General features: G+C 45.6%; 1 protein-coding gene across 19 annotated transcripts in view; it reads left to right on the top strand.

The window, feature by feature from the left end:
- The window catches only part of dlg1 (MAGUK family member discs large 1), a 559,794-nt gene that overhangs the window by 411,655 nt on the left and 129,630 nt on the right, over positions 1–18,509 (top strand). For 9 of the 19 annotated variants that reach the window (XM_089544710.1, XM_089544717.1, XM_089544713.1 and 6 more), the window contains 4 exons: positions 4,034–4,090; positions 4,943–5,067; positions 8,416–8,518; positions 10,600–10,833. In XM_089544710.1, coding sequence (XP_089400836.1) covers positions 4,034–4,090; positions 4,943–5,067; positions 8,416–8,518; positions 10,600–10,833 — 519 coding nt within the window. Of the gene's footprint in view, positions 1–229; positions 3,509–4,033; positions 4,091–4,942; positions 5,068–8,415; positions 8,519–10,599; positions 10,834–18,509 lie in introns of those variants that run through there. The other 10 variants (XM_089544708.1, XM_089544707.1, XM_089544703.1 and 7 more) reach the window with 7 other exon arrangements.

Genomic DNA, 18,509 nt, shown 5'->3' with positions numbered 1-18,509 from the left:
TAAATTCTCCCGGTCTCACCCTCCGTGCAATGTTCGCACACCGGAAGAGAAAGCACAAACACACTGTGGGCTACGTTTCAGGTGTACGTGAAGCTAAAACGACGGAGTATTTGCGATTTGGTTGCTGCGTTTCAACGACATGTAGTGTGACGCACCTCCTTAAACAGTCTCTGCGCACACTGAGGAAGTCGGACCGTGTGATGAGCTGTATACCTTATCAGAACATGCGGAGCGTTCGGAATGCCTCGCGATAAGGGCCGGTCGTGTATTGCCGTCTTACGAGGTCTCCGTTGGGAGGAGAAAGAGCGTGTAGGAATGGAGAGAAAGTCCGCGGTCTGCGATAGCTGGCCATAGTTCGAGTGGAACGCTATCTCTCGTTGTCATGGAGATTGTTGCGCTGCAGTTGCGCGTTTAGCCGACGGCCGTGGGTGAGCGCCGCTAGCCGAGGCGCCACTGTTGGCGTGTCCGGTGCCGACGCGCAGCGCACTGCGCGACGCCGGTGGTCGCCATGAGCTTCTTCGACGTGAGAAAATGGTACAGCTTCGTGACCCTGCAGCCGCCCCCGCCGCACCAGCGGTACGACGACCGACAGCGGCGATACTCCCAGAGCGTCCACAACAACTTCCGAGCGCCGCGGGGATACGTGGACATCGCGCCGACCTGCGACTCGCGCTGGGAGTGGGACCGGAGCCTGCGCGAGAGACCCAGGAAGTCGCCGCGACAGCTTCGAGCGGCCTTCTCCGAGCACTCGTTGGTCGACGATGCCCCGTCCCAGCCGGGCACACCCAGGAGCTACCTGAGGAAGGGGGCCGGCCGCACCCAAGCGAGCGCGACCGAAGAGAGCCCTGCCGGCACGGACGTGCTCTCGTCCAGCTGGGAAGCCGGCACGCCCAGGTCGGAGAGGAGCCGGAGGAACAACAGCGCACCCCGCGTGTCTGTAGACGACAGCGTTCTCTACGAGCGTATCTCCAGGGTGATTGGTGCCGACGATGTAGAGGAAGTTTCCCAGCCGCAGAAGCAGGCAGCCACTCCCTCTTTGCAAGGTACAGTGCGTAAACAAACTGCACCTGATAGTCGAAAGCCATCAGAAGAGCCAGCAGCTGGTAGCGGTGCCAGGGGAGCAGCGGACAGTTTTCGTGAGTCGTCATATGACTATGAAGACGTTGCTGAGCCATCTGGCAAATGGGGTGCAAAGCTTTTTGGCCGTTTAACCAGTAAAACTGCCATCTACCAAAAAGTTCAAAAAGGGAGCAGGAGTGATAATGCAAGTTCAAGTCGAGAGGAGGTGTCAAGAGGGCCAGTAGGGGACAACTCGAATCAACAGCGGCCCCCTTCTGGAGACCTCGGACCCCCAGTACCTGCAAAAAGCTGGAAGTTGCAGCATCCTGAAAGAGCTCAGGAAGAAGCCTCTAGTATATCATCAACAAAAAGTCAGGTTACTGCAGGCGCACCAACCCAACTTGAGCCACTCAGAGTTTCCAGTGACAGTCAACCAGAACAGTCACCTCTACCACGTGTTCCATCATCATCAACCGATGAAAGGTCGACAAGGCAGCAGCTGCCGTCACAGTTTGAAGAAGCTCCACGAGCATCAGGGAAGTGGGGCAGGAAGATTTTTGGTCGTCGTAAAAGCAAGGAACAAGGTGAAGGCTACAAAGAAAAGAAAAAGGACTACCCTGATGACGATGGAAGTGCTACTGCAGGTGCTGCTTTGAGCCACCAGGTTTCTGATCAAAATTTTTTCAGTGACAGTGGAAATACCAGCGGCAGTGCAGTTTTGGCAAGTAGTGAGGAATATGGACATGGTCAAAAGACAGACACTGGTGCTGCAGCAGAGCAGGAAGTAAACTTGGCTAGCCGGGAGAACAGCTCATATTTTGTACCAGCTACACACGGGAACAATGAGTTGCCGCAGGGCAGAGCCTTGCCAGCTACTGCGCGGCTGACATCTGACAACCCTGAACATACTCATAGCATTCAACTCGGAAGAGGTGATGAAACAAACCAGTCCTCTTTGTTGGTGCAGGAACAAAGCACAGACCTTCGTAGCTATGAAAAAGTTCCCTCCTCTTCACCATTGCAGCCTGCTTCAGATGCTTATGTTGAAAGCTTTAATGAACCAACATCTCCTGGCAAAAGTCCTGGAAAAAAGAAAGGCTTTTTCAAATTTGCTTCTTTCAAAAAGAAAAAGAAGCACTCAGCCTCTAGCATTGAAGAGGCACCTCCACCCGCCAGCCCAGAGCCCGTGGCAGTAGAGCCTGAACAATCATTATCGTTCGATGAGATACTAGCTGAACTTAGGAAGCAACAGGCACAGCAGCAGCTCAGTCCAGCGCCAGATGACTATAGATTCCCACTGCGTAGCCACTTAAAGAAAGTGCCACCTCCTGTTCCACCGAAGACATGGAAGACGACCCCTGACCTTACAATCGAGCCTCAGGAAAATGAAGCCATCAGTGAAGCGCAGGTTGTAGAATCTGCCGGGAATGCTTATGCACTGCCTCAGACAGCTGAGGGAAGCAGTGTTCTTGAAAAGGCCCCTCTTAGTCAAGAATTCGTTCCTGCTGTAGGCACACCACAGCCTTCCCTAGGAGCCATCGATGGCAGGCGCATGACTGAGAACTCCCAGCTACCTGAAAAGTCCTTCTTTGACCATGAGGATGAAGTGACAGTGTTGCAAGCAGGAAGTGAAAGTGCACTCTCTTCCTCACCGACAGTATGGAGCTACTCTACATTTATTCGCGACCGTAGCCAGGACTATGTGGATAGCTGTCCCAGAAGACGGCACAACCTACAGCTTTTGGCGGACGTGACTGTCAGTAGTGATGAGTTGCAAACAATAACAGAGGCTAGAAATCTTCACGTGGCTGAGAACTTTAAATGGGAAGAAAACACAAGCATCCAAGAAGATCCAGTGTCAGTGAGACCTGTGGACAAGCCACTGTCAGCAGAGGTGGTCGCAGCTTCTAGTGCTCAGGAAGAGTATTTCCTCTACAAGCCTGACACCAGCAGCAAGAGCTTGCCAAGGACCAAAATGTTCAGCTTCAGATCCAAGAAGAAAACCGAGCAAGTTGAAGATTCGTGTAGGGAGATAGTTGCTGCAGCTTGTGAGAGGTATGAGTCAGCAGTGGAATTGGCTAGAAGCGCTGCATCAGTGGACTCAAGTGCTGCTCATCCACTAACAGAATCCTCTGAAGGGAGGCCAGCCAACATTACTACGGACTCTCCTGCTGATGGAGACTCGCAAGAGATTGAAGAAACTGTTGTAGTCAAGGAACGGCGCTTTGGCTTGAAACTAAGTTCGATGAGGAAAAAAAAGGTAGACAAGCCAACAAAGAAGCCTGATTCATACGAACAGCCAAGAATTCTGGCCGCCCTTCGACTTGAGAGCAAGCCAAGACCTCCAGATGACAAAGGCAGCATGATGGATGCCTACCTCCGTTCCCTGGAGATGCAGCCAAAATCGCAGCCACATAACCGAAGTGATGATAGCCTGGACTTGTCTTTTGTAAGCTAAACATTTAGAATTTGTTACCTAAGTTTTCCTTTGTTGTTTTTCACTAGTGCATACTTATTGATAATAGTACTCATGTGAATTTCACAAAGCAATCATGGAAAGGCTGTGCTGAATTCGATAATAAAGAGAGGAAACTCTAAAAAAATTGTGTGTTCATTTTTCTGCATACTAAGTCCACAATTCGTTTCAGTCCCACACTTGAAATAATCAATTCTCTAGGATGCAGGAGGTACAGCTGTCACCTCCATGGTGATAAACATAGATATCACAAATGTGCCGTTCGATGGCATGCTCTTCAGAAAACCCTGTACTGAGGCAGCAGGCCCACAGAAGCTGCTGTGGTGCATTTTTGTGTTGCTATCAGGGTGAGCTTTTATCATTCACATTAGGTCATTGCCCTTCTGAAAATGGACAGATTTGCTTATCAGTGCCTCACTTTTTGGGAGATAGCCTCGGTCTTTGGCAGTAATGTGGTTTTGTTCCCCCTTTTTTTTTCTTCTTCTTCTTCCTTTGCAGCAGACAAATGGGGAGGATGGTTGGGAGTTTGAAGAAATCACGCTGGAAAGGGTGAGGGTAACTGTCTCCTTTTCTCCTCCTCTCTTGGCTGGAAATGCATTGTGCTTTTTGCAAAAGTAGGCCACAGTCTCATTATTTGTTTCTTTTGTACCGCCATATCTTGGTGATCAGTCAGTGGCTGCATGTCTATCATGTCTTTTGTTCATAGCCGTGCCAATTTTTCTACTAGCCTTGCAGAAGCATATGATAGGACTGAGCATATTCTGATAATGTCATCATTGCTGCACAAAATTAAATGTTTGTAGAAATAGTTTACGTAGAAATTATTTTCTGTGTACGAGCAAATAGTATACTTGCCTTTTGTGAGCATGTAGAATCCAGTTTTTGTGTGTTGTTTGCTTACTGCAATGCTTGCATGTCATGTATTCACAATCATAATGCATGGCTAGTTGTTCCCTTTGAACATGTAGTGTTGAAACATTTAGGGCATTGAAACATTAATTTCAATGCCCCAGATCTGCCAGCATTAGCTCCACTTTGGAATTAAAGTAAAACTTACACATGATTTCCTGCTTTAAGTGTAACTTTTATTCATCAGTAACATTCCTCAAAATAAACTAGGGCAAGTTTTATGGAATACAATTTCTAATCAACCTTTACTGTGGGAATTGTTTTCAAAACTGCACGAAAAAGCGAGGACAATGAGAAGAGGATACACATAGCATGGTGTGTGTGTGTATGGGTGTGTTTCCTCTTCCCTTTGTCCTTGCAGTTTTGAAAATGAGCAGTTTGTGCCAGCTAGCTCACTAGGAAACATCCCTAGCATGATTCATGTATAGGCTTGGCACGTTTGTCTCAGGGAAAGCCTGGTCTTGCACTTTGCCTCATTGTGCTGTCCCCTGCACACAGGGTGGAGCTGGCCTGGGTTTCAGTATCGCTGGAGGCACAGACAACCCCCACATAGGTGAAGACCCCAGCATCTACATAACCAAGCTCATCCCCGGCGGTGCGGCTGCAGCTGACGGAAGGCTACAGTGAGTATGATTGATCTAGCGTACAGTCGCCGTCAAAAGTAAATGAAAGGCGATTTTGTCAAAAGAAATTTAATTTCTTTAAATTTAAGCATAATGGTCCATGTTTGTTGGTGCACAGTGCAATTCGAACAGTCACAATTAGTCTGCACATATGTATTCAAGGATGCATGAATTGAGCGGACAATGATTAAATTTTTTTGTTAATAGTGCCTTCCATTTACTTTTGACGGCACCTATACATGTTGGGATGCTGAAGTGTTTCTGGGTTCTCTTTCTGCCAGCTTTTTCAAGAAGAAAAAGTCGTTTCATTTGCATTTCCAAAATTGCGCATTGAGGCACAGATGATATACGGTGGCAATTACTAGCATCCATGCATGTGCAGTCAAACATCTACAGTGGAAAGCTTTACAGCTTTTCCAGAAAATTCACTGTTGAAAAAAAATTCTTCCTGTTCTGGCACTCGAATTTAGGACCACTGCTTCTCTGGGGCAGTCATTCTACCATCTAAGCTAATCAGGACAGCTAGCAGATGGCAGGGTGAGATCAAATTGATGAACAACTCAAAGGGAGAATAGCGTTAGTGAGTGCTAACCAGCAAATAATCTCTTACTTTAAACCTGCCCCACCTTGAAACTAGGATTCTCCCAAACACATACAACTGGGCCATAGATACTGCTGAAGGAAGCTTTCGCTGGGGCTAAACTTTCTTTCTTGTGCAGATTTATGAGGAACATGGAAGCACTGTTGTTGTGCAACTGTTAGGCTGATTGGCTTGGAATTTTTTGCAAAAAGATTGAATCCAGTGACTGGTAGGAGCAAAAGTTCGATTAGGCCTTCACTTTTCATGAAAATTTTCATAGGCAAAATCTGAAGAACTTGGAATTCATTTTCACAACTCTTATGTTGTTTAATGAGAGTAGATATAAAATATCCTATAATGTGCTACATATGAAATAGCAGTGACATGATATATAATAAAATGTAAGAAATTAGGTTTGCATATTTTAAATCTTTCAGCAGCTATACTCTACAGTATCCACCCTACAAACTGTTCAAAGGAAGGAAGCAAGGAACCTACAAAGGAAGTCGTATGCAGATTTTGTTTCAATCCCACAAGTGACCACTACTCCTCGGCAGACGATTCGTTCGTCACTTTAGCTTGTATATCAGAGCAGGAAGCATTACGTAGCAAAAACACAATCCATGTATATAACTGCCTGTCTGCTGACTAGGTATTCAACAAATTTAGGGGCAAGAATTTGCATGAAAAGAATAAGTAAGTTGTTTACATGCATTCATGTTGTTGATTTGTATCTCTTGCACCGCGCGAAAAGCTGCCAGGTACGACCAGCATGTCATGACTCGATTTCTGCTCTCATATTTCAACACTGTGGGCATCTTGCTTTCCCTTGTGTTGTTTATTTACAATAAGTGCTTGTTTTTGGCCAACACAGATTTGTTGTGCGTAAAGATACTCTGTGCCAGCAACAGCAGCACCAGATCAGGTTTCCAGTAGCCGAGAGAACCATGCGAGATCAATATTCTTCTAAAAGCAAGCATCCTCATTGCAAAAAACTTCAAAATAACACACACAGTGTAGCGAACAGCTGCTCCCACTCAGCCAAGCATTGCCATGGCTGGTCGCCTAAAGCAGCATGGCGTTCGTTACCGTTGCCGCAGGCAGGGCAACCCTAACTGTAAGCTTGCTCTTTAGAACAACTGAGAAACAGGGTCCGTTTTTTTTGTTTGTTTGTTTAAGATTGGTTTTTTACTTTCAGCAAAATGCACTCAGAGAAAGTATCGGCATCTTCATAATGTATTGCATGTTGCTCTTGATTGGAATTTTCATTCTTGTGTGGTGAAATAACCAACTCATTGTAATTCACGTAACAGCAACATGTGTGCTAGATAATGCAGGGAGATTGTCTGTGTACCTGTCATTGCTACAACAGCTGATTTAGGTGCTTTTCGTGTCGGTTATGTGGTAATATTTTTGAGATAGGTTCAGTAAAGGTGTCAGCAACTGAACTGTGTAACATTACTTGGAAATGCTAAATTGTTCACACAGAACTAAAGCAATGAGATTTCATTTCATTGTAATTATGAACTGTGCGACAACAGTTATACATCTGCCAGAAAGGAAAAGCACCGTGAAGAGTGCTGCTGTTTGCAGTTCTTGGTGGAATGGAATTGCTTAACGTTTGCATTATATCAAGATAGTTTATTGTACCATGAAAGTCACAAAATTTTTATCTTGTAAGAACAAACTGGCTTGAGTGGAATGTTGCCCACTATAATATTAGATGATATGTTGGTTAGCTTTAAACATGCCTTGAAATTTAGGAGCACACTGTAATGCATATTTGAAAAAATTATGTCTCTACATAGTTGGCGCAAAAACTTCTTTAACTCTCTTGTATGCCTCGTCTTGCTTAGAACATGTACTGCTAGGTGCCATACTCTACCAACATCTGAAGCGTTTCATTCTCAGTCATGCAGCAGACGTCACCACACCTTCATTAAAGAAATGATTTAAACTGGTGTAAGTGTGTGGTTCGTAGAACTGTCATGGATATTAAGCAAACAAGGGAAGGGGAATGAGGGGCTCGTTATAAATATGAGAGAAGCCAACAGCCACAGAAACCAAGGAGCACAGGGGTTTTTTTTTTAATTAATTTATTTCTTTTGTGGTGTTGATCAAGTAAGAATATTACTGAATATGTTGTCGCTTAAAGCTAATTGATTAGAAAAGCAGAAGAAAAAACAACCACATGCCGCCGGTGGGATAAGAACCCACGACCTCCGAATTACGCGTCCGGTGCTCTACCTCTGAGCTACGGCGACGGCTGTCAAACCTTCTGCTTTCGGGGGTATTTATGTTTACAAATAACCTAACCTTGAGAGTGTTCATCAGCGCCACCCACGTTCGTAAGCGGCAGACGTGGAACGTCCTGAGTTACCGCTGGTGTGACGTAGAATGCCATCGAACGGCAAGGGTGGAAGCTGCGTGAGAACCCTCTTATGCTTCCTATGGTGTCAAGGCTGCCAGAACCGAGGCCCTCGCTAAGCAATTAAGCAAACAAGGGAAGGGGAATGAGGGGCTCGTTATAAATATGAGAGAAGCCAACAGCCACAGAAACCAAGGAGCACAGGGGGTTTTAGAACTGTTATATATTGTTATAGAACTGCTCAAAAGATGTAATGTGTAGATAAATTTTAAAATGTATTGAAATACATCATCCTATGTGGCATTCCATCGTTCCAGAACAATATTTTTAAAACTGCAACCACACATATGCGTACTGTTGAGAAAAAAACTTTTCTCAAAACTTTTTTTTTTCTTTACAGAGTCAACGACATCATCCTTCGGGTCAATGATGTTGACCTCATAGATGTCCCACATTCCATAGCGGTTGAAGCTCTCAAGCGAGCAGGGAACTCAGTTCATTTGGTGAGTGGGCTTATGTGGCACTGTAGTGGTGCAGCCTGTAGTCTTGATGCCGGCCGCCTAATTACACTGAACTGCATTGTTCCTTTGTTTCATAAAGGTACGGTGAGTGTTTCCATTTGAATATTATGCTTGGTTTTTAATTTTTATATCTGCTTTTGAGTGATTCACTAGCGTTCTTAAGTAACTGTGTTGGTTTTCTTTTATTTATTTCCAATTTTGTTGCATTTGTGTTTTTTGCACTTCATCAGTCATTCTTCACGATGGTAAAAACCATGCCAAACCACTAAGTATGTTACTTTCTGGTACTCAAAATGTTGCTATTTCTCTGATACAGTTCACATGGCTCTGCCACTGTACTTTCTTTTTTTTTTTGCACTTCTTCATAGTGCAAAGAAAAAAATAAAGTACAGTGGCAGAGGCATGTGAACTGTTTCAGAGAAATAGCAACTCCCTCATAGTGCAGAAAAAGCATATGGTAAAATAATCCTGTGAACACTAAATTGACTTTTATGTTATTTTTCCTCTTAGTAAACTGCTTTTTTGTGGGGGGTGAAATTGCCATTGCTGGTATTCTCTTTCGATAGATAGGCAGGTCTATCTAGATGCCTAGCTTAGTGCACTAAGCTAGGCATCTAGATAGACCTGTTTGGTATTGAGACTTGTTATGCCTTTGAGGTTTCAGCTATCAGGGCTTTATATGGCATTTGCTCTAGAGGTTTGTAATGCATGTGAAATTGTCTAAAGAAATCACAAGCGTTAAAGGGAAGAATTTTGTTGGAGAGAGATTTATGTTGTTCTTTGTAAGGTACACATTTGGGATATCTTTGGTTGATGGCAGTTCTTCTCTGGGAATATTGTTAGAATGGAGAGTTCTTGTTGGAATTAATGGCAATGCTTCATTAAATAATTTTGACCATCAGCTAGGGGCAATGAATACATGATTTATTCACATTACATTATTTCTTGATAAAGCTGCACATGGTCTACTTGTGGCTTTTTTTTGCTATACACTGAGCCTGTAAGCAGCATGCATTGAAGGAGCAATGATATATGAATCCCCTCCGGAAATGAATCTGGTCACACACACACATAAGGAGGCGTAGTGAAGAGGGCAACTCCTGAAAGCAGAGGACGACAAGCTTGAGTGTTGTTGAGTCAGCAGAGGAATGATTGCTCAGCCTTGCTTGCACCACTGTCTCAAGTAGGTATGCTGATAGTGCTGTACCTGTCTGCTGATATCTACCCTGGAGTATGGTATGCAGAAACAAAGGCACAGCCAAACTGTCTCAAGAATATATATATACATTTTTTAGGGCAATTACAGTAGTGTGATGATTTTCAGGCACCTAAATCTACTGGTATAATTCCATATTATATTTTGTGACTGAGTTTCACACAAGGATAAGATCAGATAAGTACAGTTTCACTTGTAGTTTTGTGTGCTGCAGGAAGGCACCGGATGAGCTTTTCTATCTCAAATGTGCTGCGTTAACTTGGATTCAGTAAGCCTCAAAGTCGCAAATGCTAGAAAATTTTCATTAAATCCAAATGTAATACCAAGTGGTATAAACTAGAACAAATTCGATCTAATCCAATTGGAAAAATTCCATCTGGAACCTAATGGACTTTTTCAGCTGGGATGCTTTGCATACGAGAATTTCATTGTAGGCCATTGTTATTACTGGGGCAAACAGCCAAAAGCAGTAAGATATTCAAGTGCACGTTTCGCTATTGCAGATCCTCTTTTACTTTTATGCTTATGTATTTCATGCTGTTCTGTAGTCTTTCCTCATCTGTACAGACCGGAAAGGCAGATGATTTTATGGGCATATCTGCACACTGCACTTTACTTTTATTTATCATGAGTTCAGAGGAATATTGCCACGAAGTAAATTTGACAAACGTTAGGGGTAGAGCTGTACACTTTGATGCATGATGGTCTCAGTAAGTGCCGTAAACACAACGTAATTAAAGTAATCTCTCAGGTGAGTGCTACACAAGCTCGCAGCAGTGGTAAAACCATCTTCCACGTGCAGTTCAGCGGTCACAACTTGTTGACCTCGCCCTTTCTCTCTGTGCAGCTGGTGAAGCGCCAGCGGTATCCGGCAGGGGCCAGCCAGCAGCAGCAGCACACGCCTCCACAGGTGGTGGAGATTGAACTGCTCAAGGGCAACAAGGGCCTGGGCTTCAGCATTGCTGGCGGCATTGGCAACCAGCACGTGCCCGGCGACAACGGCATCTATGTCACCAAGGTCATGGAGGGCGGTGCAGCGCATCTTGACCGACGGCTCGAAGTGGGCGACAAGCTGGTTGCAGTGAGTATACTCTCCTCATGTGCTGTTTCACTTTTGCGCCACTGCACCCAAATGTGCATTGCATTGTTCTCATGTTGTAACACAGGACCAAAATGTCAGAAAGAGCAAGTTAACTTGTTATGACGCCAGAGCTGGTCTGTGCCTTTAATGGTTGTGGTGCCACCAATGCAAATAGTTGACCAAGACGAGTGGAATGGTTTGTCTTCCACAGCAACGCCAGACCGTAACAGTAAAATTTGTTGTCTGAACAAGGAGAGCACTATCTACATCTGAAAATCCAAAGCTGTTTCCTGTATGCATTGTATACTTTTTTCCATGGCCATATTTTAATTTATTTTGAATGAAATTGGCATGAACAGCTCTGCACTGAGATGATCATATTGTGTGAACGTCAGCAGGGTTGCTTGTCACTGCTGCGAGGAGAAGTGCAATGAAGGAATGCTTAGGCATTGGGACTTTGGTGCAGCAAGAATAGCACAGAAGACATCGCACACTACTAGACCATTCTCTCAAGCTCAGCACAGTCACAACTGTTTGTCAGCTTGCAACATTATTTATCGCAATCACAAGAGTCAAAAAGACATGAACACCACTTGCTTACAGCTCCTGTGAACGGCGTTATGGTCATGACACATTGCAGCCAATCGATCCAGTTTGGTCTCTTTTGTTTACAGTCACTGTTAGTGGCTGTTCATTCGTGTTTGGAGGTAGTTAGTGGTGCAAGCTTATCATGAAAAACATGAAAGATTGCAGTGCACTCAAGTCAGCAGCCGCTTATAATCACACTGCCATGTTCGTTGTGAGCACAAACATGGTCTTAACTGGTTTGCCACCATGCCTCATTATGCAGCAGTAACTAACTGGCTGGTCAACACTTGCATCTCATTGTTTGAAAATGTGAGACCTTCAATACGACCGATCTTGGTTTTGAGTAATACCTGCTGTGAAATGCCACCTTTCTGTGAAATTTCATTCCGAATTACCAATCCATTTTGACAGGAGAAGCATTTATGCTGCGTAGGTTATTCACTTGGCCTCAGTTGCACGGCAGGCCCGTGCAGGCAACCCTGGACTGTGTAACATGATGGTCGAGTGTACAGGCCCGCACATTTCTCCTCTAGATTGTGGCGTCTGTTGGTGTATATAGCGCTGCCAGGCAGTAGTCTCCTGTCTGCCGTCAAATCTGAGAGGTAATGGTGGGTAAAACCTGGTCAGTGCTCGCCCAAATGACTTGAAGAAAGAACATGTATGGTACTATGTGGTAGCACGTGATAAGCAGTGTGTGCAGTAATACCAGTGGTAGTCATGTTGGGTGATTAATAAGGATAAATTTGTACCAGAGCTACGTTACCATTAAGAGTCATCATAGTGCTTCAGTTTAGGCCTGTAGCCACAGTATACTGTACACTTACCGGAAGGAACATCTCCAATGTGATAAGCAGGGATACTCGCCACTGTACCAACGAGGAAGGGCGGAGCTTGGGATGAAGCGGAGACAGCCAGGAATGTCCCTCAAACCGGCAGGGGCATACTAGAACACTACAGGATTGCAAAGAGACAATATCCACCTTTACACAAAAGCAGGGAGCAGTCAGTGGCCTGCAGACAGCTGTAGGCAGACGCATGCCCTAACCTACACATACTAAGTAAAATCCACCATGTTCACCAGGAGACATGTCCCCTGTGCGAGGAGACACACCCCCCATCACACCACACGTGCTCCTACCAAAAGAAAACGACAGTAGCAAGCATAACGAATCCCAACACGGAACACTGGGAGGCTGTGTTGTCCAGCCTTGAAGTCGATGATCAGCTCCCACAGGTCGAACGAGTTCGCCAGACAGCAGACACCACTTGCACCCTGGACCAGAGGTGCCAACCATGAAGACTGAGAATCTTCACCTCCTTTGGAGCAATAAATGTTTTTCATTCTATCAACAAATCTCAAATGTGAGCAAGCTGTGGCGATGTTGCATGTTTCTGTACTCATGGGGCTATTAGAAGCTTACTATATTTGATTCAAAGCTGAAAATTAATGTTCATTGAGAATTAGACTAAAGAGAGCATAGATCAGCAGGCTGAAATTGTATGTTTGTAACGGAAATAGCACTTGCAGTTAAAGACTGGTATATGGGCTATTGCTTCTATCACCTGCATACAAAAATAAAGACCAGCATGAAGAGCACGGAGGTGGAGGTAAAGAATATATTGGGCAACTCGGGCATGGTCTTTCCTGCATGTTCCTAATTTTCCATAGGTCGGCACACTCACTCATGAGTGCACTCATATCGCCTCACTCACACTCACACTCACGTCTGTGAGTGTGAGTGAGTGGTCGTGAGTGCGAGTGGACGTGAGTGTGAGTGCGAGTGAGTGGATATGAGTGTCGGTAACCAAGAGTGTGAGTGCGAGTGAGGGGATGTGAGTGTGGGTGGTCTGAGTGTGAGTGCGAGTGAGTGGTCGTGAGTGCGAGTGGACGTGAGTGTGAGTGCGAGTGAGTGGATATGAGTGTGGGTTGTCATGAGTGTGAGTGAATGGTCGTGAGTGTGAGTGGATGTGAGTGGGGGTGGTCATAAGTGTGAGTGTGAGTGGACGTGAGTGTGAGTGGACATGAGTGCGAATGCGATTGAGTGGATGTGAGCGTGAGTAGAGGTGAGTGGGTATGATTGATGAATGGATGTGAGTGGGCGTGAGTGGCAATGAGTGGTTGTGAGTGGATATGAGTGGATATGAGTGACAATGAGTGGTTGTGAGTGGCAATGAGTGGATGTGAGTGGCAATGAGTGGATGTGAGTGGTGGGTGGAAGCGACAGCGAAGTCGGTCGCCCATGTTTCGTGACGCTGATACCCGCTTAGCTATTTCCATGTTGTTGACAGCTGCGGGGAAGAAAATATTCACTACTGAAGGCGCTCGAGGCAGCATAAGGACTCATGCCGGTGTCTTTGGACAACCGAACGAAAGGATTCCGCTGGCACGGGAACGGCAATCTTTCGTTGCTTTTGTAGTTCACCGTTGGCACGGGCGCAGGCCCTTCGCGGATGCAATGAGCCGCTACAAGTTTTTTGAGACCCTTTATCGAATTTCGCGTTGCTAGTCCTGAAAATATAGATATATGTCTCTTGCCACGCTCCCCGCATGGCTCGATCTTGTATACATATGAGTTAAAATGCTTACTGCTGAAACAACGACTGTCCGCTGCTCGGCAATAACTACCGTAAGTTGGGACCTCGGGTGCTGCAGTGGACTTTGCCCAGGTGTGCGCATTGCAGAGCTCTCCTCTGGCCGTAATTTGTTCATAGGCTCTAACCCATGCGGTAACCCGACCTCCTTTATACCAGGTCTTGAACTGCACAAACCCGGCTCAAGCCCGGAAACGACGCGAAAACCAAGTGCGCTTTTCGGTAACGCCAGAGGATTCTTGTTTCTATCATGTACTTAAAGGGCCCAGCGTCGGAAATCAAGCATGTGGCTTTTATAATTTATTTTTTTTTGTGTGCATAGCATCAGGCATGGTAATTAATATCTTTGACGCCCAAGGAGATACCCAAAACGGCAATATTTTATGTTTTAATTTGCGCCAGAAATTATTGTTTCGTGCTGATAGTGGTAATGAAGTTCGCGGTCCTGTGCATTGTTTGTCGCGTCCGGGTTCGCGATAAAGGAATGTCCACTGAGTTTTTTTTTTCTGCCCTCCGCACAACTGCAGGGAGGGGGATGAGTCACATTGGCTGCCCAGCGGTATAAGGGGAGCGGGATAGCGACGTATTCCGATAATAAGGGAAAGGTCAAACACCCTCCGGGAACATATACGTCAGGTCGCATCCCACTGTGCACGTTCTTGCGGAAAGGCGGATCCTCGTCGTGTAGCTTTTGTCTCATGTCTATGGCAGCACGCGTTGACAACTTGAGGCGCGGTCAACAGGACATTGCCACGCTAGCTACAGGCTTGAAGACAGTTTGTAAGTGACGGTACTCAACAGATGGGCCTTGAGGTGACTTTCCCCGAACCTGAGTTTACCAGAGGTTGAAACAACCTGCACCGCAGGAAATCGAGAATGTTTGCGGATCTCGCGGGACGAAGGGAGAAACCTCCGAAATCTTGATGGTGGAAAATGTACATATTTGGGCAGTGTTTGTGGAGGTGAGTTATCTTTTTTCCAAAATAACTGATTGGCTGTGTTGTCCTTTTACAGTTGTTGATTGGCGACGTTTTCCTTTCCCCAATGATTTATTGGGTTGATGTTTGTGGAGTTACCTGATTGGTTACTGTCTCCACCGACGGCAGGGTCATAGGGTTTAAAATCAAGTGTTTGGGCGGGACCGAGGGCTGGTTTCGTCACGTAAAGCTACTGGTCAGTCAAATGTAAACAAGTTTTCTCCTTGCTTGTATCTTTCTTTGTTTTATTAATTGGTAATAAAAAGTTAATCTCTCCAGAAGTGTCCTCTGGCAACGTGATCGAGCAATATCGAATCTGCAAGACGTCAAGCACCCTTCAATAATCATCATCAACGTAATTTACCTCTACAAGATTGAGAGGGGAACTCAACTGTGATGAAACGTTGCGGCGATTTTCGGCAGTGGATATGAGGTGGCAACCAAATAGCCGGACCTTTTTTGATTGGTTGGACGTACAGGTCGAAATTAATTTTTATGTACTCGGGAAAGGGATAAAAAATAGAATGTGTCTGAGTATTGTCACCGTTTCACTCGAGAAAAAAAAATAAAGAAGAAAAGCAGTACACGCGAGCTAGGACGACAGTTTTCGTTTCGCTTAAAGGTATCGTGCAAGCGAGTGCTGCTAAGGCACTGAAGAAAAAAACATACGACGCCACAGCCGAAAATGTGACCAGAAGAGAACAGAAAACTGAGGGCGGCGGGCGGAAGGGGGGACAGGAACTTTTCACAAACAGTTCGAAGGGTGCCGACATATGCGACTCTGGACTGTTCTCGCAGCACAGGAAAAAGTTGAATATTAAGCTCCTCCACGCTCTTCCCGTAGTCCAAAAAAACATGTTTTTTCTTTGGTCATGAATAGGCTCCCGTCAGCGTCATGTAAGCAGAACTACGCCGTTGGCAATATGAGCAGGTGGGGGCTGCCTTGGCAAGGCAACAACTCAAAAGAAAACATTCGACAGAAGTCTGTCTTGTTAGGGTGCTGGCCAGGGTTGCCAGTTCCGCTTAATATAAGTGAATTTGGGCTTCTTTTTTCACCGAGTCGCTTGTAAATTTTTACAGCCGCTTGTCGCGTTTTTTGGGGCTTACTTGCACTGTTCCTGCAAATATTGTTATTTTAATGCCAATCACACGCGTTTGTCGTTAAATATACGCGATAGTAGCAGTAGTCACAAAGTACGAAACAGTCCCTCTCCATTCATCAATAATTTGACGCCTTGCCAGCACTCGTGGTTGTCTATGTCGTAGTGTGTTGCCGGTGTTTGTGCAAATTGGCTTCGAAGTGCCCGAAATATGGCAAACGAGTTTTGAGGTGTTTGCTGCTGGGACTTTCAACCGACATTAGAAATGTTGCAGCTATTCAACTCTAAAAACATGTATGGTTCCGATGTGGATGCGGAGGATTTTCCTGATGGGTCGAACACTACCGACGATGACTGTGTGTAGTTGAGCCGTGAAATTAAACATACGTTGGAAGGAGTCAACAAGAAACTTCATTCATGTATACTGGCAAACGCGCAATGAACAGGGTGCAGGCTACCGTGGGGACAATGTTAAAAAGTACATGAGTGTTCGATCATTCTCGTGGATATCGTCGCTGTTCAAAATAAAGTAATTTGATCACCTTCCCTTCGTATTTCTGCGATTTTTGGATACTATAATTAAACGATTTTCAAGAATGAGAAAGTTTGTTATCGTCCGCTTCTTTTGGGCTTCTTAGCAAAAGTCGCGCCGCTTTTTTTGGGCTTGTTTTGGGGTGGTTATTTGCTTATTTGCTCGGCGGCATCTGGCAACTCTGGTGCTGGCAGAAGGGGTGCTGGCAACGCACAAACCGACCAGCTCTGTTGGTCACCTTCTCCCCCGCCCAAAAAACCGGCAGCCCAGAGAAAAGGCCCAGGGCGTCGTGTACAAAATTCCGTGTTCCGTCTGCCCGGCGTCGTACATAGGGGAAACGAAGAACTTCGCGGAAAGGATGAGCCAACACAAAGCGGACATCCGTCACATGAATCGTCAACGCAGCGCCGTGGCCGAGCACTGCGAAGGGTGTGACCATCCAATTGACTTCGACAGCACCATTGTATTGGAAACGGAAGCTAACCCACGCAGGAGGCTTCTACTCGAGTCGTGGTACATTCAGCAAACACGAGAGAATGTTAATCGTTCCCTGGGGACTCTCCCCTCATCCTATGTCCATGGGCTGCGGCCATTGGCCCGGAGGTCCTCCACGCAGGGGCTTAAAAAGCCAAGCTGCGCTCGCCCGCAGTCACACCGTGAAGAAGGGGCCGAGCCGGTCCCGAAACGTCGTGTTTTTTCTGTTTTTTCTGTATTTTACTTGGTTGGCGTCACTTACCTTCTCTTAACAAGTCAACAACTGCATACAAGCTTCCGCTGCATGTTGCGAGGCTTGGTTCTCATTTGTGCCGCCTAATCTTCGGCATTTGGCGAGTGAAACCGAAATGAGCTCGTGAAATGCGATTTTGTTCATTTTTCGTGTACAGCAAGGGGATTAACTTCTGTTGGCACGCATCGATTTCAGCAATCTTGCCCTAACTGATATCTGCATGGACAGCATGAGGCATCATTTGACGCAGATACTATGATTTCCACCAAGAACTTCTGGATGGCGCTTTTTCCCAGTAAACTCATATCATTTCAGATTGGCTCAAATTGGCTAACAAGTTAGCTGCATATGCATTCTTCCGAGAACGACGTTGGAGAATAATCGGGTGCAAAGTAAGCACCCCCTATTACCACGCGGATGCGCATGTGGTCTCCGCATGCACTGGCCTCAAAAACACCGCGTTGGTTTGCAAAACTTCCTTCAGACAGGGATTATGGGCAATACAGAAAACGTACTGCCTGCAGATATGTACAGTACACATATCGGTCACACATAGTAAGCTTAGTAGGTTTTGTAAATGGATTGATAATGGCAACCTCCCCTAGCATCGTTATTACGCGGGGAAATCCTCTACTTGCGACCCATTCCAGCCATTTTCCTTTGCGTGAGGAAATCACTCGATCTTTTGAAAAACACGCTCCATTTTCCATGCCGCGAAAAGTATTCATAATCGTCACTTGACTCCAATGAGTTGATGCAGAGTCACGGACACGTCATTGTCAAGGAAGACCAAATCTTGGTAATTAGACACCATCCAAGAATATTGTCAAGGCAAACTCATTATTATTACTTGCACACCGTCATAGGCACACGCACAAGGGAAGGAGGTGCACCCCCCCCCCCCCTTCCCCCCAAATAGCCAAGTCTGCCCCATACATTTAATCTGTCGGACCTATTCGGTCATTGTTTACAGTGCAGTGCTACCGCCAAGCAGGTTTTTGAACGGCCAAAGACCTCTGATGTTGCGTTTTAAGAACTGTTTACTTGCCAGGTCATTTTGGAGGCAATCTTTTCAGTTTCTTTTTTGCTGTGACAGTAACCAAAAAACAAATCTGTCATAGTTTCTGTGGTCTAGAGAGAACGGAAATTACTCCGGAAGC

The sequence above is a fragment of the Amblyomma mixtum genome, chromosome 5 (genome assembly GCF_055824585.1).
Source record: "Amblyomma mixtum isolate Tamu chromosome 5, ASM5582458v1, whole genome shotgun sequence".
Taxonomy (NCBI): domain Eukaryota; kingdom Metazoa; phylum Arthropoda; class Arachnida; order Ixodida; family Ixodidae; genus Amblyomma; species Amblyomma mixtum.
Note: the sequence above shows the minus strand (reverse complement) of the source record. Positions and strands in the feature narration are given on the sequence as shown.